The sequence below is a fragment of the Panthera uncia genome, assembly GCF_023721935.1.
Source record: "Panthera uncia isolate 11264 chromosome B2 unlocalized genomic scaffold, Puncia_PCG_1.0 HiC_scaffold_24, whole genome shotgun sequence".
NCBI classification, from domain to species: Eukaryota; Metazoa; Chordata; class Mammalia; order Carnivora; family Felidae; genus Panthera; species Panthera uncia.
Window position 1 is genome coordinate 12,713,560 of NW_026057580.1, and position 21,098 is coordinate 12,734,657.

A 21,098-nucleotide genomic window follows, 5' to 3' on the forward strand; every position below is an offset into this window, starting at 1 on the left:
TCCCGGCACGGTCGGCTCTTCCAGCCCTGTCCCTGTCCTAGGGGGACACCTCCCCGCCCTACACGCACACTCGAGATTTCCCGTCCAGCCTTTCAACGGATCTTCTGACTGTTAGTGGAGGCCGTGCTGTGGCACCGCGTGGGGCCCGTCTCCAGTGTGAGCCCCCTCGCTGTGCAGCTGGGGAGGTTTAGAGGCGTGGGGAAGGGAAATTGGGGCTTTCCTTCCATCGCTGCCTGGCCCCACCAGGGCCTCTCTCTACTGAGGTCGCGGTGGTTTGGCGAACAGTAGGGCTGGCTTCCAACCAGCTAATGAATTCAGTGGGTCTGAAGCCGGGGCCAGATGTCAGCCCCGATGCTCCATCTCAAAACCGTGCAAATGTTGCTATCCTCTTCTTGGCGCTGGCCCCAACCATCGGGGTTTCCTTTCTGCCACTCCCTTCACTGCTGTTTATCTCGCTGGTCCCCTGGAGTGTGGGTCCTGGAGGGACTGTGCTCACCCTGCACACGTCACTCCCCCCGCCCCCCTCCGGCTCTCTGGCCCTAAAGAGCACTTGCCCAGAGAGGAGGGAGGCATAATGTGGAGGGCATGTACCTCAGTCCTTTCTCTAAACTCTGTAGCCCCCTGGCAGCAGCAGCCTCCTCACCTGGGTTCTGAGAGGGCTCTCCCTTCAGTTGGGGGGGTTGGGGGGTGGGATACCCTCCCCCTAGGCGCGTTCATTAAAGCTGGCCAACGTGAGTGGGTGGGAAGAGTGGGAGACAGACCTGGGTGACAAACTCTCGAAGCAGGTGGGATTCAAAGAGGAGAGGGCAGTGGAGGGAGACTGAAAGGGGTGTCTGGGGCAACTCTTGCTTCCCCAGACTTGGGGGGGGGGTGCAAAGGGTGGTTGTCTCCACACATTACCTCTGTAGGACTGAGGATGTTCTCACAAGCCCCAGCTGGAGAAATGAACTCAGATCCAGTGGCAGGGTCAGAGGCAGGAATTCTCTAAATCTTGCCGAACCCCTCTGTCCTCCCCTATCCCATGAGCTGAAGCCCTGCAGTGGGGCCCAGAGGGGCATCCTGCCACCACCCAAGGGCGCTGGCCCCACGTCCTGTTCCCCTAAAGCTGTGACACCTCCTCTCCGCCACCACTCCCTCCCTGATGTGCTTCTGTGTGCATGTCTGCGTACAACCCCCTGCCCTCCCAACTCTCCTGCCAAAGTTTTCCCAGCAGACTTAGTGCCCAGGGATTGAGGTCACATTTCAGGCTGGAGAGGATAACCCTTGGGCGGCCGCCATCGCTCACCCCTGATGCTCCTCGCTTTGCCCGAGCCATCAGAGCTCCTCCGTCCCCTCCTTCAGCCTCTGCCATCTTCCTCCAGCCTAGCCAGGCCTACACCTGCCAAGGACATGGCCTCCACCTATGCAACATCTCCTCTGGCTCCCCCTGTCCCCTTCCCTGGGGGACTCGGGAGGTACAGATTATGGGGACACCACGGCCCGTGGCCCACTGGGGTTGAGCTTTACTTTGCTGTAGCGATGGCTGAGTGGGAAGGCAGAGGAGGCAGGAGATGGGGAGGCTTGGGCAGGAGGGAACAGCTGTCCACTAGGTTTCCCTGGGCAGCAGGGGCCACCTGCCTGCCGGCACTGAACCTGCCTGGGCCCTGAGTCTGTGTTCCTCGGGGGCCTGGAGGTTGGAGCACCCCTCTTTGCTCTGAACAGACATCTGTGAGGTACACGTGGTGGGAGCTGTGGCCGCAGGCCCCAGTTCTTGGCACCTGGATGTCATACCCTTGGGCAGCCTGGCCACTTCTCGGCTCCAAGGAGGAAGGAACTCAGCTCCTTCTCCCTCAGGCCTGTTCCTGAGACAGAGCCTGAGCTGGGGGGGCGCGGGGGGCACTATTATTATTTTTGCCTGTATTGACCATTTCTGCCTAGGTCTTCTTACGCAGACAGCCTCACCTCCCACACATGCACAGACTTAGAGAGAAGCCAATTCTTTGGTCTATTTTCTTGGTAGCTTTATTGATTGCCAGGGAAAACGAAAACCAGAAAATTAATTAATCTCTAAAATTAAACTTTACACTGAATGTTCTTGTTTCTCTAATTAGAACCTCTGCTAGCAGCTGTGGCTATGTACACACACACACACACACACACTCACACACACCCTCACATCTACACGTTTGCACTCCAGAACTGTCCGAGGGCGTCAGGCACAGACAGACTCTAGGTTGCCCAGACAGGCACACAAGTGCAGTCACTCCCAAGCCCCCTGTGGTGCTCAGCTTGGCGCCTGCTTGGTGAAAGGAGTCCCTGGAGCGCGCAGGCACCCCTAGGCTGTGGCTGCAGCCCATGGCCCACCCTTTGGAAAGACCACGAGGCTGGAGGCTCTGGGCCCCTCAGCGGGAGGAGGATGGGAGATGGGGGCTCAGCCTGACTCTCTCAGGTTCTCTGGTGGCCCTGTGGGTCGACATGACTCCTGTGGGCAGCCATGGAGTGTCGCAGACTCGTGGAGGGCACCCGGAAGGCTCCACACGTGCGCGGGGACAAGGGCTTGCGGGGTGGGCTGGGCGTGGCTAGGGAGAAGACAGGTCTCTGTCAATTGGGTGCATCACACTGTGGCCTTTCTGTCGTGGATTTCCAAGCGCAAAGATTGTACAAATCAAACTGGTGGATAATAAAGTTGCAGATGACTCACCGACTTCCCTCCCCAGTGTGGCACCTCCAGCAGAAGCTCGCAGGGGAGGCAGGGAGTCTGAGCCCCTCCTGTCACCTCTGTTTCCCCCTTCCGAGGTGTGTGTGGGGGGGTAGTATTAGTGGATGGCATGGCCTGTAGAATGGGATCACTTTGGCAGGTCGAGTAATAGGGAGGTGGCATCTGCAGGGGTGAGGGTGGAAGAGCCAGGCAAAGCTCTGTGGTGGCCAGGGGAGAGAGACAATATAATGTGTGTGTGTGTGTGTGTGTGTGTGTGTGTGAGAGAGAGAGAGAGAGAGAGTACGCGTGCACACTTGGACATGTTTGAAGGTCAAGAAGTCAAGGATCTGTTCAATAGAGAAGAAAATGGTCGGGAGAAGGGTCGGGGAGACGGGCGACCTCCATGGGACAGGCTGGGCTGGCACAGACCTTCAGAGTCCTCTCTGCCTTCCCTAATCCTGGAAGAAGTCGGTCATTTCAGGGCGTCTGGTAATATCCTCTCCCTGGGTATAGGGGATGGGTCCCACTTCATACCCCTTCGCTCCCCCTATCCCAGACCCCTCCTCTTCCTCACATCTTTATCCAAATGACCCTCGATCACTCACCCGAAGGATATCCGTGCTCTCCCCCTTTCTCCTCCCTCTAGACCAGCGTGGCACTCTACAGCAGGCACGGCAGAGGCATGAAATGAAGGATGGGACTGGGGCAGTGACCCAGCTCCAGCCACTGCCCCAGCCCTGTCCCCCATCTTATCCTGCAGGGTTCTCAGGGCCCTTGGCCGTGATTGGTGACATGAAGCAGCTGGGATTCGGGACCCGCTGGTGGGCTGCTTCCCGGTTGGCACAGAGAGCCTGGCCAATGAGGTACTCGCTCTCCTGGGCAACATCTGACAGGCGCAAGTCAAACTCCAGGAGGGTCCTGTTGTCTGACATGCCTTCCAGGAGCTGCTTCCCGCCATCCTGAGAGAGGAGTACAGGGAAAGGGTCATTTCATGTTACTACCCAGGATCACACACACGCACACACACCTACACACTCTATATAAAGATGTGACGAGTGGTGCCTGGGTGGTGCAGTCGGGTAAGCGTCCGACTCTTGATCTCGGCCCAGGTCACGATCTCACAGTGCATGAGTTCGAGCCCCGTATCAGGCTCTGTGCCGATGGTGCCGAGCCTGGTTGGGATTCTGTCTCTCCCTCTTGCTGCCCCTCCCCTGCTTGTGCTCTCTTTCTCTCAAAATAAATAAACTAAAAAAAAAAAAAAATTAAAAAACAAAAAAGATGTGACTAGGATAAGAGTTTCACAAAACAATGGTTAACCTATTTGTGCACCACATTACTGTGTTCGGTCCTAGGTTATCCTACCCTATTCCATTCTCTTCCGTAAGAAAAAATGGTGCTCAAGACATAGTAAATTGATTTTTCAACCCTAATGGTTTGAAAAACATCGCTCTGTGGCAATGATGGTAATTCCATTCCTCTGGTCCAGCCATGGGTATGTGAGACAGATCTGGCTGATGACATGTGAGGAGGAAGTTTGGAGGAAGTGGCTTCTGGAAGGTTCTTCTCGCTCTGAAAAAGGAACAAGAGGGGTGCTCTCCCTTTTTCTGTCTCTGAGCATGATGCTTTGTGAGGTGCAGCAGCCATCCTGGGACCATGAGAGAAGCACCTGACAGGACACGGCCATGTGGCCAGGATGGGCAGAGCAGACAATGGCACTAAGCCAGTGAATTTACCAACTCCAGAACCCCCTACCCTGGGGCTTCTGATTATGGGACATAAAGTTCCTCTTGTTTGTTTTGCAGTTTATTTATTTATTTTGAGAGAGAGGGCAAGCAGGGGAGGGGCAGAGAGAGAGGGAGGGAGGGAGAGAGAGAGGGAGGGAGGGAGAGAGAGAGAGAGAGAGAGAGAGAGAGGGAGAATCCCAAGCAGGCCCCACACTGTCAGCCCAGAGTCTGATGATTCGGGGCTTGAACTCACAAACCATGAGATCATGACCTGAGCTGAAACCAAGAGCCAGACGCTTAACCGACTGAGCCACCCAGTCTCCCCCAACAGTCCTCTTGTTTAAGCCACTTCCTGGTTCAGCTTTCTATTACTTGTAGCCAAAAGCACCCCATCTGGAAACAGTGCGTGTGTGAACATGGCTTTTCTGGAGAGGTTTGGTAGAGGTCTTTTATGTGAAAGACTTCTATGGTTGTGACCCAGTAGTGTGTTGCAAAGTCAATTTAATGGATTACGGGCGCATTTTTAGAAAATGAGGCAGAATAGGGGCGCCTGAGTGGCTCAGTCGGTTAAGTGTCCGACTTCAACCCAGGTCATGATCTCACGGTTTTTGGGTTCAAGCCCCGGGTCAGGCTCAGTGCTGACAGCTCAGAGCCTGGAGCCTGCTTCGGATTCTGTGTCTCCCCCTCTCTCTGCCCCTCCCTCACTCATACTCTGTGTCTCAAAAATAAATAAACGTTAAAAAAAATTAAAAAAAAAAAAAAAGGACACTGAAGGACATCAGTGCCTAGCATAGGATAAAACCCTGAGTAATAGTAACAGCTAGCAATACTGATGTCCTAGCCAGGGCTTTGCAATGTTACCTGCTTTACAAGGATAACTCATTTACTCCTCCCAGCAACAACACTTCGTAGATACAATTATTATCCCGATTTTACAGATGAGGACATGGAGGCCCCAAAAGGTGAAGTAATTTAGCCCAGTGAATGGCAGAGCTGGGATTAGAACCAAGGGAAGTCTGTGGTCTTAGCAACTATCCCGGAAGCATCCCGAGGCAGTCGGAGGCCACACCCAGCCCCCCCTCCCCCCGCCCAGGCCCCAGGGCCTCTCCTGGGCCCCCGCCTGCCCCAGAAGGTGCAGCTTACCAGCCCAATGTGGTTGCAGGACAGGTTGATGCTGGTGAGCGTGGTGTTGACGGCGAGCACCTGGGAGAGGAGGGTGGCGGTGGGCTCAGACAGTTCATTGCCACCGAGGTGCAGTGTTGTGAGGCACCTGTTGGTCTGCAAGGCGTGCGCGAGCGCCTGGCCGCCCTCATCTTCAATGCAGTTGAGGCGCAGGTTGAGGGAAATGAGGTTGGTGTTGTGTGCTAGGGCGTGAGCCAGCGACTGGGCACCAAGCGCGCGCACCTGGTTGTTGGCCAGGTTGAGCACTCGCAAACGGCTGTGGCTCAGCAGCTTGGCCGCGGCACGCGCACCCCGGTCCCCAACGAGGTTGTGGGACAGGTCCAGCTCCTCGAGGGCTGGGTGATCCAGGAGGCTGCGAATGAGGATGCGTGCCTTGTCGTCATCCACCTTGCTCCGGGTCAGCCTGAAGATCTGTGGGCAGGTAGAGGGCACGCAGCAGCTGGCAGTTAGGGATAATCTGCCTGCCTGCCTGCCTGCTTACCTACCTTCTGTGGGTAGAGGAGGGGGCCACAGGGAGGCCTGAAGTTCCGCCCACCTGATGTTGGCCCCCTGACTGGCTCCTGGGCAGGGCAGGCCTCCCCCGCATGGCAGAGCAATGCAGAATGGGTGGCAGTCAGTAGCAAAAAAGCCGACCATTTATGGAGAAATCACCATGTGCTGTGCATGCTGGTAGAGCGTATCGTGACCATCACCTCTAACCCTCAACATCCCAGTCTGGTAGCATGAGTTCTTTCCACGTTACAGATAGAAAACCAAAGGGGCGCCTGGGTGGCTCCGTTGATTAAGCGTCCGACTTCAGCTCCGGTCATGATCTCACGGTTCGTGAGTTCGAGCCCCGCGTTGGGCTCTGTGCTGACAGCTCGGAGTCTTGAGCCTGCTTCGGATTCTGTGTCTCCCTCTCTCTCGGCCCCTCCCCCACTCACACTGTGTCTCACTCTCTCTCTCTCTCTCTCTCAAAAATAAATAAACAGGGGCGCCTGGGTGGCTCAGTCGGTTGAGCGCCGACTTCGGCTCAGGTCACGATCTCGCGGTCCGTGAGTTCGAGCCCCGCATCGGGCCCCTGTGCTGACAGCTCGGAGCCCGGAGCCTGTTTCAGATTCTGTGTCTCCCTCTCTCTGACCCTCCCCCATTCATGCTCTGTCTCTCTCTGTCTCAAAAATGAATAAAAACGTTAAAAAAAAATTAAAAAAAAATAAATAAACATTTAAAAAAATAGTTAAAAAAAAAAAAAAAGAAAGAAAATGATAGCTTAGGGTGGATGCGTCATTTGCCCAGAACCACGCAGTGATCAAGCCCCAGAGGCAGGTTTGAATCCAGGTCTGTTTGATGTCCCAGCCCCTCGCCGTGCCCGCTTCAGCTGGCTAAGATCTACCATGGCAAGGAGAGGAACTCTTGGAAGGAGGTGCCAGGGTAAGAACCGGGGTGAGAGACGGGAAATGGGGGAATGGAAGGAAAAGATGAAAGAAAGAGGTTGGACTGGCATGAGGAATACTGGAGATGGGGGCCCTAACCCTTCCCTTCTCACCAGTCCCTCCCGCCCCTCCCTCTTCCTTGAGGCCTCTTCACGCTCTCCCCATCCTTCAGTCCTCAGCGTTCCCTCCATCCCTCTCAGCCAGCTTAGAGCCTCTTGTCCCTCTCGTCACTTCCTGGCACCTATCTGGCAAAGCTCCAACCGTGGAGCAACCCCACTCTCTAGTTTCTGCCTACCTGTGCCCGAGCAGCTGCCAAGATGGAAATGTCACATGACCGGACTGATTCGTATCGCTGGAGCCACCAGTCGACCCTCCGTGCCGTGTGCCAATTCAGCCCTGTTTCTCTGGACAACACACTCTCTCGTACTCTCTAAAAACGATGTCAACCTTCTCCAGCCTCCTCACCCTTCAGGGGGCCACTCTACAGGTAAGTCTCCCCCTGCCTCCCCAGCCATTGAATGGGAACCCATCGCTTTCCTAATACCAAACACAAATCCACTGCTACCCACCATATCCACTCTCTCCTCTGCCCAGAGCCAACCGTCCCACTCGGTCCTCAACTCCACTCGTCTTGCCTTCTCAGGAACCTTCCTTGGTCAATGAACCTGTGGCTTTCTCAACTGCTTTCTTGCTATTGGATGGAGCTTTACGTTGGAGTTATTTATTTATTTATTTATTTATTTTGAGAGAACGAGTTGGGGAGGGGCAGAGAGAGAGAGAGAGAGTGAGAGTCTCCACTAGGCTCCACGCTCAGCACAGAAGCCGATGCGGGGCTCGATCTCACAAATGATGAGATCATGACCTAAGCTGAAATCAACAGTCAGACACTTAACGGACTGAGCCACCCAGGTGCCCCCACATTGGTTTCATTTCATTTTATTTTATTTTATTTTATTTTATTTTAGAAATTCTTTGTTTTTTAATTTTTTTAAAATGTTTATTCATTATTTTTGAGAGAGAGAGAGAGAGAGCGCGCAGGGGAGGGGCAGAGAGAGAGGAAGACGCAGAATCCGAAGCAGGTTCCAGGCTCTGAGCTGTCAGCACAGAGTCCGAGGTGGGTGGGACTTGAACTCACGGAGTGTGAGATCATGACCTGAGCTGAAATCAGACGCCCAACCGACTGAGCCACCCAGGCGCCTCCCCCCCTCCCCACATTGGTTTTAAATGCAAGCAAGTTTCTTTTTAGGAAAACTCAAACCTTTCATCTATTACCAATTTCCCCTTCACCCCCTTCACAGCCAAGTTCTTGAAAAAGCTGATCACAGCCATCCGGTTTCCTCACTTCCCACTCTCTCTGTAAGTCACTCCGATCTGGCCCCTGTTCCTAGCACTCCACTGACAGTTCCAGCTCTGTGACCTCCGAGTTTGCTAAATCTGGTCCATATCGTCATCCCCGCCCCCCATTGCTGCCTGCCCCTTTTCTTGACACACACCCCTCCCTTGTCTCTGGAACTCAAGGCCACGTCCCCCTTTCCCTCTTTCTCTGACTTTTTGGCAGGCTTTCCCTCTTGCAACCAGAATATTTGGGACCTACTTTACTAAAAAATTATTCGTTGTGTATTTGAATTTCAAATTTAACTAGGTGTCCTGTATTTTTATTTGCTAAACCTAGCGATCCTCTCCTAGTTGTAATTGTATGTTTACGTGATTGCTGATTAGAGCCCTTTATCCCACCAGACTGTTAGCTCCAGAGGGCACAAATGCATAATTTTGCTCACTGTCGAATCTTTAGCACCTAGGACAGGGCCTGGGGTGCAGCTGTTCCCCGGATGAATAAATGGCCAGTGAGCTGGGAGGACTGTGCCTTGCTCATCTCTGCATCCGCAGAACGCAGCTTGGTGCAGGTGCATAAAAGGACACTTGGTCGGCGAATGAGAAGGAAATGGGAGGGGGGAGATGGCGATGGGGGAGGAGGAGGAACACGGGGAGAGGAGAGGGAATCCAAGAGGCGCAGAGAATGGGAGGTGGGGGAAGGCCCGGAGGTACCTTGAGGGTGTGGCATGCCTTGATGGTGGCCGCCAGGGAGTGGCAGTCGCGATAGGTGAAGAGGAAGAGGTTCCACTCGAAGTTCATGCCGCAGTCCTTGACCCCGTACACCAGGTCCAGCTCCTCCAGGTGGCTCAGGCCGGCCACCAGGTCTTCCAGTTGGTAGTGGTCAGTGGCGGGCTCCTCCACCTCTGCCTCGCTGCCGGAGTCGGACAGTTCCCCGCTCCGGGGTCGGGGCGGGAGCTTCATGGGCGGAAGGAACTGATCCACACGGAGCCTGCGCACATAGTTCCTGCAGAGCGGCAGCAGGTCGAGGATCAGCGCGGGGTCCGTGGTGCTGGGGATGAAGTGCTTTAGCAGGTTCTCCAGGTGCCGCTCGAAGAACATGCGCTTCCAGCTGCCGCCGTGCTTGGCCACGTGGCACACGGGCCAGCGCTGCGTGCAGCAGCGGCGCCAGTAGCTCTCGTCGTCGATCAGGTTGGCGGTCACAGCCAGCGGCAGGTCGGGTGACAAGTGGTCCAGGACCTTCTGCTTGTGCTCCGGAAGCAGCTGCTTCAGGATAGGGTTGTCTTTGGGGACAGGAAGGAAAGCAGGAGTCACCGTGCGGGGGACGCCACCGCACGGTGCCCTGGGGCTGGGCCTACCTGGGGGCCCTGAAGAAACGGAAGACCCTCCCCGGCCCTCGGGGAGCCCCAGTCTGAGAAGGGAGACAGCCTTTACTGTCAGGGATGCCCAGTCTGAGGGAGGAGACACAGCCCTTGACTTTGGGGTGTTCCCTGCCTGAGCCTGGATGTCTTAGTATCTGGTTTCTGGGAGCCCCTAGTCTGAGCCAGAATCTCAGGACTGGCCCTCAATGATCACCTAGTCTGACGGAGGAGATAATCCTGAGTTCAGAGACTCCAAAATGATTGGATTCATTCATTTCAAAACAAAAAACTTTTTGAGCATGTCTTGTGCACCAGACGCTGTTCTAAGTGCTGAGGATACAAGAGTGAACAGAACAGAGGAAGCCACTCCCTCTTAGGAGAGGAGGCAGACAATAAAAGAGTCCAGCGAAAATATTGTATGTAGGTCAGGTGGCCATAGGTGCTGTAGATAGAATGACGGCCCTGTCCTCGGAGGGCTCCCCATCCAGTAGGGGAGGCAGGCAACTCATCTTTAAAAAGGATGAACATTTACAGAGCATAGAGTACAGAACAAAGAACCTATACACGCTGTGGAAGGAGAGTGTGGAGGATAGTCAACCAGGGAGGGCTTTCTGGAGGAGGAGTTCAGTAGATATGGTTCGGGCTGGGTTTTGCTGGAGAGAGTGGGAAAGGCGAGGAGACGGCATAGACACGGAGGGCACAGTGCGGGTGGGAATCTGGTCGCTCTGGCCCTGGGAAGGAAGGGCAATGTTGAGTGGGGGATGAGGACATGGTGTGGGAGGGCAGGGGCTGCCCCAGGCCCCAGCCGCTCAGGCCTCGCCTCCAGGAGGTCCCCACCCACCCCTCCCCGCTCGGAGCCTTTCCCTCCCCGCCCAACTGCAGGGACAGACTCACTCTGGAAGTTCTTGACAATGTGCTGAATGCAGAGCTCTGTGAGGAGGGGCACGATGGCCAGCGACCACTCAGGATCCTCAGCGATGATCCTGCGCATGCGACCTCCACTGGCCCCAGTACTCCAGCCCTTGGACTTGCTACGGGGTGGGATGATGGAGGGCCTTGAGGGCTGTGGGCCTGTGCTGGAGGTCTGACCTGCAGTGGAGGACTTGTCCTGGGTGGAGGCGGAGAACCGGCTGAGGGCCGACGAGGTCGGTGTGGCTACAGTTGCCTGCATGCTCTGCATTGGCAGCGTGGGCGCAGGTGGCCCCTTGGTGATGGCCTTGTGACGGGGAGGCTCTCAGACCGGCAGGCCCTCGATGCCCATGGGAACCTGGAGGGAGGGGAGGGGTAGAGGTGTTAACTCTGGAGGACCTCGGTGGGCATTTCGCAAGAGGGCAGCACAGAGTGGTTCTTAAGGGCCCATCTCTGGAGTAGAGCAGAACCAGGCACAAATCCCGCCGACTAGCTATGTGACTCTGGGCGAGTGACCGAATCTCTTATAGTCTCATGTGGCTCCTCTGTGAAGTGAGGATAACAGTTACCGGGAAGAGGAGGGGGAGAAGTGAATAAAATAATGCATCCAAAGAGGCACAGTATCCTGTAGCTCTGGAGCAAGGAGCAGGCCCTCATTGTGGATAATAATACCTACACAACAATTGTAAGCAATTGATATATGTTGGACACTTTTTTTAAAAAGTTCTTTAGGCATCTTAACTCATTTAATCCTCACAAAAGCCTTTTGGGGATAGGCACTCGTATTTTTCCCGTGTTTTCTGCTGTGAACCTGAAACAGAGAGGTTCGTTGACTTGCCCCATGTCACACAGCTTATAAATAACAAGGGTGGATTTCAACTCAGTCTATCAAGTTCGTACTTAAAAAAATTTTGTTTTTATTTTTGAGAGAGTGCAAGTGGGGGGGGGGTTGCGTAGAGAGAGGGAGACAGAGGATCTGAAGAGGGCTCTGCACTGATAGCAGCAAGCCTGATGTGGGGCTCGAACTCACAAACCATGAAATCATGACCTGAGCCAAAGTCAGACGCTCAGTCGGCTGAGCCACCCAGGGGCCTCCATACCCTTTTTTTCCCCCTAAGATTTTATTTTAAGTAATCTCTACACCCAACGTGGGGCTCAAACTCATAACCCCGAGATCAAGAGTTGCATGTTCTACCAATGGAGCCAACCGAGCACCCCTCAAGTTCATACTCTTAACCCTACATTGTACTGTCCGTCTGAGGGTGAGGGGTGGGGGTGTATATTGCCAAAAGACCAAGGTATAATAAAGAACCATTTAGTTCAAAACAGCTCCGGGGCACCTGGGTGGCTCAGTCAGTTAAGCAACTGACTTCGGCTCAGGTCATGATCTCACGGTGCGTGGGTTCGAGCCCTGTGTCAGGCTTTGTGCTGACAGCTCAGAGCCTGGAGCCTGCTTCAGATTCTGTGTCTCCCTTTCTCTCTGTTCCTCCCCTGCTCGTTCTCTGTCTCTGTCTCTCAAATAAACGTTAAGAAAAAAATTGAAAAAAAAAAAAACACAGCTCCTGGGGTTAAGTATTTCACAGAAAAGCAACTGCCTGATCAGGGGGATGGGGTTGGGAATAGTACTGGCAAATAGAAATATAACGCAGGTCAAAATTCAAGTCACGTACAATATTTGCAATTTTCTAGCATCCTCGTTAAAAAAGTAAAGAGCGGCACCTGGGTGGCTCAGTCGGTTAAGCATCCGACTCTCAATTTCGGCTCAGGTCATGATCTCACGGTCATGAGTTGGAGCCTGGAGTCAGGCTCCATTCTAGCAGTGCAGAGCCTGCTTGGGGTTCTCGCTCTCCCTGTCTCTGCCCCTCTCTGTTCTCTCTCTCTCTCTCTCTCTCTCTCTCAAAAATAAGTAAATAAACTTGTAAAAAGAAAGAGAAATGGGTGAAATTAATTTTATGTTTAACCCAATATGTCCGAAATATTATCACTGAATATGTAATCAATATGACAATTATTTTTTTTAAAATTTTTTTTAACGTTTATTTTTTATTTTTGAGACAGAGAGAGACAGAGCATGAATGGGGGAGGGTCAGAGAGAGAGGGAGACACAGAATCTGAAACAGGCTCCAGGCTCTGAGCGGTCAGCACAGAGCCCGACGCGGGGCTCGAACTCACGGACTGCGAGATCATGACCTGAGCTGAAGTCGGACGCTTAACCGACTGAGCCACCCAGGCACCCCAATATGACAATTATTAATGAGATATTTTATATACATGTTTTTCATACTAAGCCTTCAAAATCTGATGGCTCAAGAGCCACACGTGGCTGCTGGCTACTGTCTTGGATAGTGTAGGCTGAGAGGAAGGAAGGGGGAACCAGACCCGTGCTCTGTCCAGGGTGCCAGTACCTTGCCTGCTTCTTCTGCGAGGACTCTGGCTCCACACCCCACCCCCAACCTCCTGATCCAGTCTTCCTAGTTCTCCCAGCCTCCCGGCTTTCCAGACGGCAGCGGGGAAGGCGTGGGAGGCGAAAAGGCAGCTAAATCTGGGGCTGAAGACAGAAGACAGAGGATGGATCTGGGGCTGGGGACCCTCCTCCGCGTTTGTCCATTCCTGCCTCCTTGCTGCAGGTGGCCTCGCCCTGAGACTGCAGGCGGAAATGGGGCTGCTCGCACCTAGCTCCTCCTCCGGGCGGTTTCCCTTCAGATCTGCTCCCTGACTCGGGTGTACTGTGTCGTGGCCAGTGGGAAGGAACACTCTGAACCAGCAAAGGTGTCCTTGACAGATGGAGGGGACCAGATGGTACTCCCCAGTCCACCAGGCATCTCAAGGAGGAGGAAGAGCCTGGCTGTGTGTGTGTGTGTGTGTGTGACAGAGAGAGAGAGAGAGAGAGAGAGAGAGAGAAAGACAGAGAGACAGAGAGACAGACAGAGACAGAGACAGAGAAGGAGGCAAGGGGCAGCATAGGAAAGGTATCTTTGTATTTGTGAAATCCTTATGCAAATCAAATGCAAGTTCACAAACAGATTGTGTCCAGATCTGCGGAATAACCAGCTGGTGCATTTGACTAATAGCCCCTCAGAGGGTGTGGCTGGGAGGGGATGCTGCTTAGAGGTGCCAGATGACTTCGCATTTCTGGCTTTGCCAGTGACTTGCTGTGTGACCTTGGCCAACATACTTAACCTGAGTTTCCTTATCTGTAAAACAGGATAATGATATCTTCCTTATGCAGGCAGTTGTGGAGATTCCTCTGAGATAATATTTGAAAAGAGTACTTGGGGGGGTTGGCGTGTGGAGGATGAAGACACTATGGAGGGGGAGGGTCTTAGGCAGGGGACACAGGGGAACCCTGCCTCTCGAGCGCTGACCTGAGATGGTATCCTTGGATAAGGTCCTTCCCTATCTCCAGGGGAGAGGCGGAGGGCAAGGTGGCAGTGGTGGTGTTTGGGGCTGGAAAGGATAGAGGGACCTGGCAGACAAGGAGACAAGAGACAACAGGCCAGCCCTGCTCCTGCCAGCTCCACGTCTGGGCTCCTGGGGCTCCCTCCAAAAGTTCCCTCCAGAGTTCTGGCCTAAAACATTCCCGTATTCCCTTTGGTCCCAGATGCAATCCCAAGACACCCTGCGGGTCAGGCCCAAGAAAGCAGGATCCAGCTGGGCAGGGGGAGCCCGGGTTTCTGGCCGGTGTTGCCCCGGAGCCGACTCTCTAGGTATATCTCACGACACTGCTGGCCTCACCATCCAGGTAGGCTGTTCCCTCTCCTTCCTCCTGGGAGGCCACATGTGGGGAAACCCCACCGGGGGCCGGGCTTGCGCTGGTTTCACTGCCTGGTGCCTCATTGCCTGAGGCCCTGACATTTCTTCCTGAGGCTGGTCCTCATCTTTCTTGCTGCTGTTTGGAGCCTGCAGCCACCTCTGGGCGTGACACTGTAGGACCCACCCCAGGGTGGGTTCCAGCGCCCTGAGCCACCTCTTCAGAAGGAAGAGGCAAAGCATCCTTCCATGTGCCCCAGGTACAGGGCTGGTATCAAAACAGACCCCCTTTTGTCCTGTGGTGTTTCATAGAAACCTCCAAACCACCAGGGCTGGTGTCATTTGTAAGGCAAATGTTGAAGCCATTAACCTCATACAATAAGGTAGGAGTTGATCGTATTCACTTAATTGATTTTTGAAAAAGTAGATATTACAAAACTATTTGGGGGAAGCAAATGATGACTAGACACAGAGGATTCTTTCTTCTTCTTATTTTTTTTCTAGAGAGAGGAAGTGCACAAGCCGGGGAGAGGGGCAGAGGGAGAGAGAGAGAGAGAGAGAGAGAGAGAGAGAGAGAGAGAATCTTGAGCTCCATGCTTAGCATGAGGTTCAATCCTATGACACTGGGATCATGACCTGAGCCAAAATAAGAGTCAGATGCTCTACTCACTGAGCCACCCAGGCGCCCCTTTTCTTATTGAAGAAGTTTTCGTTTCAATTCCGGTTAATTAACACACAGTGTAATATTAGCTTCAGGTACCCGCTGTGGCGATGGGACATTTCCATACCACACCCTGTGCTCATCACAGCCAGTGCACGCCTGGCTCCCCATCGCCTGTGTAAACCATCTACCTCCCCTCTGGTAACCATCCTATATTAGCGAACTGGAATTTAGATACAAACTTTAAAAAAAAAAAAAAAAAAAAAGATGACACAAAGCAGGGATCCTCCCTGGCAGGCGGTACACCTGACCCCTGCCCTTCTCCCCCACTGTGAGGCCACCACTCTCTCGGCTCCCCTCCCGCCTCTCCAATCATTCTCGAGGTCTCCATTGTAGACTCCCCTCACTCTACCCACCTCCCTGCGACCCTGCGTGGCTCCTATGGATGGTTGCAACTCTTACCTTTCCTCTGAGTTCCAGACTCAGGCCTACCAGCTGCCTCTCACCTCCCCCCAACTGAGTCTGCACCCAGAGAACTCAGAGCCTCCCCCAAGCCTCTCCTTCCCCTGGCTCCCTGCCTGGCCAGGGGCGCCGCCCCTCCATGTCTGGTTACTGTTGGCGCCCTCCGGTTCTACCTCCCACCCCCGCGGCCCTCCCCTCCCTGAATGCTGTCGCTTTAGCTCTGGGCCTCCCTGCCTGCCTGGATCCCGGTGGTAACTGCCCAGCACCTGGGGATGGCAGCCAGCGCGGTCCTCGCCACTAGCCTTCCCACAGCTGCCGCCGCCACTCGCTGGCCACTGCCCACTGGCCACAGCCCGGCTTCCTCAGCTCAGTGGAGAAGGCCCTCCGTGACCAGATATGTTGTTGGAAATAAGCTCGCTTTGCCTCTGGAGCCCTGCAGGCTAGTTCACGCTGCCCAGCCTTTGCTCCAGCGGTTCTCTCTCTGCCTGGAACGCCTTTCCCACTGTCTCAGCCTGGGGAACGGAGCGTCCTTGATCTTTCAAGCCTGAGTTTCCCTACCACTTCCTTTCTGAAGCCTTCCATCCTTTCTGGTCCCCACCCCCCAAGTACCCTCTCCCTCTATCAGACCTTGCGCTGGTGTCATTTCAGTGGCCTGATTGATCACCCTCTCCCCACACCCACGCTAGACTGTGAGCTCCTTGAGGTGCAGGGACTGTTCTGGCCTCCTTTTTCTCCCTAATCCCTGGCCCGTGTTGGGTCTGCTCTACAGGAGGTAGCTGGTGTTCTGAGCTGCCCCACCCCCTCCTGAGAACAGATCCTGGCCAATAGGAGTGCCCCATATTGGCCAGGGTGATTGGCTCAGGGGTGGCCACCTGATGCAAGCCAATCAGAGTCCTTCTTGGGATTTGTTGGAGCAGCGGAGGTAGACCAAGGACGCATGTCCTTGAAGGCTACTGATCCCCCGCTGTTGGAGGCTATTCGCCTTCACGTGGAAACCCGCCTGCTGCAGGAGGGGATGAAGCCTGGGAGAGACCAGCAGGAATGAGAGGTGGACAGAGCACCCGGTACCTTCAGTCCCCAGTCTGAGGCCCCGAGGCTCCCAGAACTGCACTTCCTCTGGTTCTGAGACCTCTTTGGCAGCCTTTCTAACGGGTCCCTTTTGCTAAAGCTGAGTTCGGTTTCTGCCCCTTTGTGACCAAAGGGTCCCAACCATTTGGGTCGGCTCACAATTTGGTGAATGAGATGGAAAGAAATCCTAAATCAGGAGATGAAATGGTTCGATGGGGTGTCTGAGAATCAGGGCCAGAGGCCCCAGGTTTATTATACACAGGGCTCAGCATCTAACTCCTGGGGCCTCTTCCTATCCTGACCACCCCTGGCCTCCAGCCTCACCTCTCATCTCTCCAGGCATCAGCAACTTGACCTACTTATCAATCCCCCACATCTCAGTGTGAACGAGTTTCAGATCCAAAATGCCAAGTTAGGAAGGTGGGCAAGGAGGGCACACCACTGAGCGGGGGGAAGGTGGGGAGGGCCCCACAGGAGAGTAAGTCAGGGGGCCTGAGGCAAGTCTACCTACCTCAGTGGGTGACCTTAGTCTGGCCTAGGCATCACCAGTCTGCGGCTGCGGGTATCTTTCCTGGAAGCCCCGGGGGGTCGATAGACACCCATTAGCTAGGGGCCCAGGGGTATCCTGACAGCTCCCAAGGGCCCAAGAAGGGCAGCCCCAAAAGTGGCAGTCACTTTCCTTTCTGGAGCTTTGTCCCCCTAGGGAGAATCCCAGAGTTTGAAGACTGGAAGCATGTTTAAGAGTCTGATCCTTCTCCGGGGCAAGAATCTTTTCTGACATTCCAGAGAGAAGGTTGGGGCGAGGGGGTGATCACCTCTTGTGCCACCACCTGGTGTCCCTATCTAAGGCACACCTTATGCTGGACTGGGGAAAGTGGGAACATGTCCAGTGACCTTTCATCTCCTGGCACCTGTCTTACAGGCCTGTTGGGCTGTTTTGCCAGCATCACCCTAACCCAACACAGAACCACAGTCCCTGCAGAAAGGCCAATCCTCTTCCAACCACGTCCCCACCCTGTGTCCTTACTATCAGGGTCCAGGGTCCTGAAATCCCATTCAGGCCAGAATCAGAGGGTTAGGTGTTAAGGTCCGCCCTCTATGCGCCCAAGCACAAGCAACATAAAGGGACGACATGCTCCAGCTTGGCCAGCTTATCCTTATTTTTGATGGCTTGCGCCTGGTGGACAATGTTCTGGGAACTATATCCTTGCCTACACACAGCTATGATTTATTGAGTTTGGGCCTCTCAAAGCTCTCCCAGCAGGAAGCAGCTGGCTAAGGACTCAGGCATTATGTTACCTTAGGGCCAATCTCCATTCTGCCCCCTAGCATCTGTGAGACCTTGGGCAAGTCATTTCACCCCACTAAGCCCCCTATTTCTTTATCTGTAAAATGGGGATGGTAATTAATGGGATCCACTTCCTAGGATTATCCAGAAGATTAAAGGAGCTAATGTGGGTGACACATTTCATGTCATGCTGGGCCCAGAGCCAGCATTCAAAATATGTGTTAGATGCCTTGCCTACATATGTTTATTAGGTCTTTAAATTTAGGGGCGCCTGGGTGGCTCAGTTGGTTAAACGTTCGACTTTTGGTTTAGGCTCAGGTCATGATCTCATGGTTTGTGAGACAGAGCCCCACGTCGGGCTCTGTGCTGACAGTGCAGCCCCGATTATCTCTCTCTCCCTCTCTCTCTGCCCCTCCCTTGCTCATGCTCTCTCTCTCTCTCAAAATAAATGAACGTAAAAAGCAAATCTTCAAATTTACTATTGAGGATTATTATTGTTATTACGACACTATTATCTCCTTGCACAAATGAGGACACAGGCTTGTAAAGTGTAAGTAACCTGCGAAGTGTCTCGGAGCTAGTAAGTGGAGATGCTAAGATTTGAGCTGCTCTCCGTCCAAAGCCGTCTGTCACTTCTAGGCACAAAAGCACAGACCAACAATGGTCCTTCCTAAGGACTTAGGTTCCTTCCTAAGTCGCCCAGACTCGGTTGTTCACAGCGCTTTTCCAGCGGGCCTCCCGCTTTCTCCAGCTCATGATCTCTTGTCATGTCACCAGCGTGAAGCCCGGGGTCACCATTTGGATGCTGGCCTAAACAGTCCAGGCTCCCTCACCTCCTAAATCACTGCCAGACACGGGGCCCTTCCACAGACCTGGGCCATCGCCTGTGGCCTTCAGCACGAGGCCTTCTGGGGACCCCAGAAGATCCCGCGGAGCTCTGCTCTCCTGCCCCATGGCTCCTGCAGGGCCCTTGTCACAGACCTAGGTAGGATTCAGAGTCTGAGACTCCGGCATGTTTCCTCCTCAGAGGTCTCAGACCTTCTCCATTCTTCTCAAGTCCCCAGTTAAATATAATCACCATGGGCAGAGGCTTCTTCCCATTGCCCAAATGGGAAAGTTGAAGAGGTTGGGGGGGAGCTCTTACCCCTTCCTGCTCATCACATCCCCGGTCCTTGTTCTCACCTACTTTCCTCTTGACTGAGGCGCCAAGCACCTCTATGCCCAGGGACACAACCCTCTGGGCTGGCTTGGCCTGATGGGCTACACCCCGCCCCCTCCAGCCGCCTCCCCCACCGTGCTTCGACCTTCTTGGCTAGCTTCTCCTTCACCTTAGGATCCCCAGGGAGAACCCTCCCCTGGCACCTATCCTCAGGCCCTGAATGGGCCCTTTGTCTTATTCCCCGATGTCTTTTGTGCCCCTGTTTGATCACTCCCAAATTCCCACTTGGGAATTCCCAGTCTGTGAAACCACGAAAGAGGGACAACAGTTTCTCTGACAGAGCCCAGCTCGGCATGCTTAGTGTTGGCTCCAGTGAGACAGCACACTGTTCACATCCCCGGGCCTGGCCCTCCTCCCAACTCCTGACCACTTGGTCTGTGGTCTTAAAAAGGACTCCAGAGTATTCGCTCCCCACCCCTCACTCCTGCCTGGGGCTCAGACACCCCAGCAGGGAAGCTTAGCTCCAAAGGCCAGCAAGTCCCTCCCCCAACCTGCCTGGGGTGCAGAGGCCCTGGTAGCTCCTTGGTAACCAAGGGAAACCAGCCATGCTGTGGGAGGGAGGGAGGGAGGGAGGTGCCGAAGTTTCTGGACCTGCAGGAGGGACTGCAATCAGCAGGAGCTGGGATGGGGGTCAACCTTTCTGAGACGACTGCGGCCTGGAGCTCAGGACTGCTCTCCTCCACCGCCTGCCCGATGCCCCACTTTCCCCTTCCTCCTTCTCGCGGTGCCCCACCCCCACCCCCGCACCCCCTTACTCGCAGACCGTGACTGTAGCGGGGAGGGCAAGGGTCAGGCTTCAAATGGGTGGGGAGCTTCCTGCACCCGGGTACAGACCCGCCCGGAGTCAAGCCAACCTCAGCTGGGTGGGAGTGGGGGTTGGCTTGAGAGTTCAGCCCCATAAGAGAGACCCGGGGTTGAGCGTCCTCTCTTCTGGGGCTCACCTCACCCACTCTCGGTGCCCGGGTGCTCGCTTCCCTGCAGGCCCCCCGCGCGGCCGGCGCCGGTCGTTAGGGACGCCCCGCGTCGCCAGGGGGCGGGTCCGAGGGCTGGTGCGCATGTGCGCGAGAACACCCTCCTGCGCGCCGAGTCTCGGCGGTGCACAGTGGGTAGTGGGCGCTCTGGCCGTGGGGCGTGCTCTGTGGACCTGGGGGACATGTTTAGGAATAGGTGGGCTTTTCTTGGGGGGAAGATGAGGCGTGCGGGCCGGGGCGGGGCTCCTGAACCGTAGTACTGTTCCTTCTTGGTACCTTTTGTATGGAAATAGGGGTGCGGGGTGGCGAGTGGAAAGACAGTTCGGGAAACGCATCAGCAGTCTCTTCTGGAAGATGTGGAGGTGGAAGGGCGCCAGCAGGGGTTACTGGAAGGCACCAGACAGTAAGGTTCCAGGTCTCCACAGCGCTCCTTCACGCAGCCCTAAACTTTATCGCCACCCAGCCCCCTCTCCCCGCCCCCCCCAGCCCCGGGTGACAGGATGTGGTGCTTATGATGGGCAGGAATGACCAACTTCAGGGGACTGGCTAGTAAGAAAAACTGTCCTTCAGGAGGGGAGAGGCAACCAGGATGGTGGGAAGTTTCACACGGAGGTGGCTTAGCTTTGACTTTCAGGTGTCGCGATTCCTAGTGTGTTACCATGGGTAAGTTAACATCTTAGAAGCTCAGTTAATCCATCATAAAACCGTGCCATGACTCCCTCACCCTGATGTGCACGCGTAGACAGCCGGGCCTTCAGTGAGCACCGCCGAAGGGTGGCTACGAGATGCGGAGGTAAAGCTTTGCCACTCCGCAGGGCTGAAAGCTGTCAGGGCTCAGTGGAATCCCGGAATCCCGGGCAGGAACCGGTCCTTTGCAAGCCCTCTCACCAGGGCCGCAATTAGAATGAGAGATCATGCAGGAAGCAGCCTCTGCGCTAATAATTTTAACTAAATGGCCCTGGAACTCAGTCACCAGGGAGCCTTTGACTTGAAGATGGGCCCCCTGAGGTCCTTTCCTTCATCCAGCAGCAGAGATTTGGTAACAGAGGTAGAACTCTGGCTTGGCCCTGAGTGGATTCATT

The 21,098-nt window shown here is 54.7% G+C and overlaps 1 protein-coding gene across 5 annotated transcripts; it reads right to left on the reverse strand.

Moving 5' to 3' along the window:
• Nucleotides 1-1,893: 1,893 nt before the first annotated feature.
• Nucleotides 1,894-20,083, reverse strand: TCTE1 (t-complex-associated-testis-expressed 1). 5 transcript variants are annotated; one of them, XR_007462538.1, is made up of 6 exons: nt 19,987-20,083; nt 10,583-10,955; nt 9,042-9,610; nt 5,545-5,994; nt 3,283-3,636; nt 1,894-3,135 (listed from the first exon to the last, which is right to left on the reverse strand). XR_007462538.1 is itself a non-coding variant. In XM_049652801.1 (5 exons), exons 2-5 carry the CDS (start codon nt 10,866-10,868, stop codon nt 3,427-3,429), a joined length of 1,515 nt encoding a protein of 504 aa, XP_049508758.1. In that variant the 5' UTR covers nt 10,869-10,955; nt 19,987-20,083; the 3' UTR covers nt 1,894-3,426. The 5 variants fall into 5 exon arrangements, 4 of the variants coding, with proteins under 4 accessions (XP_049508758.1, XP_049508755.1, XP_049508756.1 ...); XM_049652801.1 differs by having other exon boundaries at nt 1,894-3,636; XM_049652798.1 differs by lacking the exons at nt 1,894-3,135; nt 3,283-3,636 and adding an exon at nt 3,652-4,246.
• Between the last annotated feature and the right edge of the window lie 1,015 nt (nt 20,084-21,098).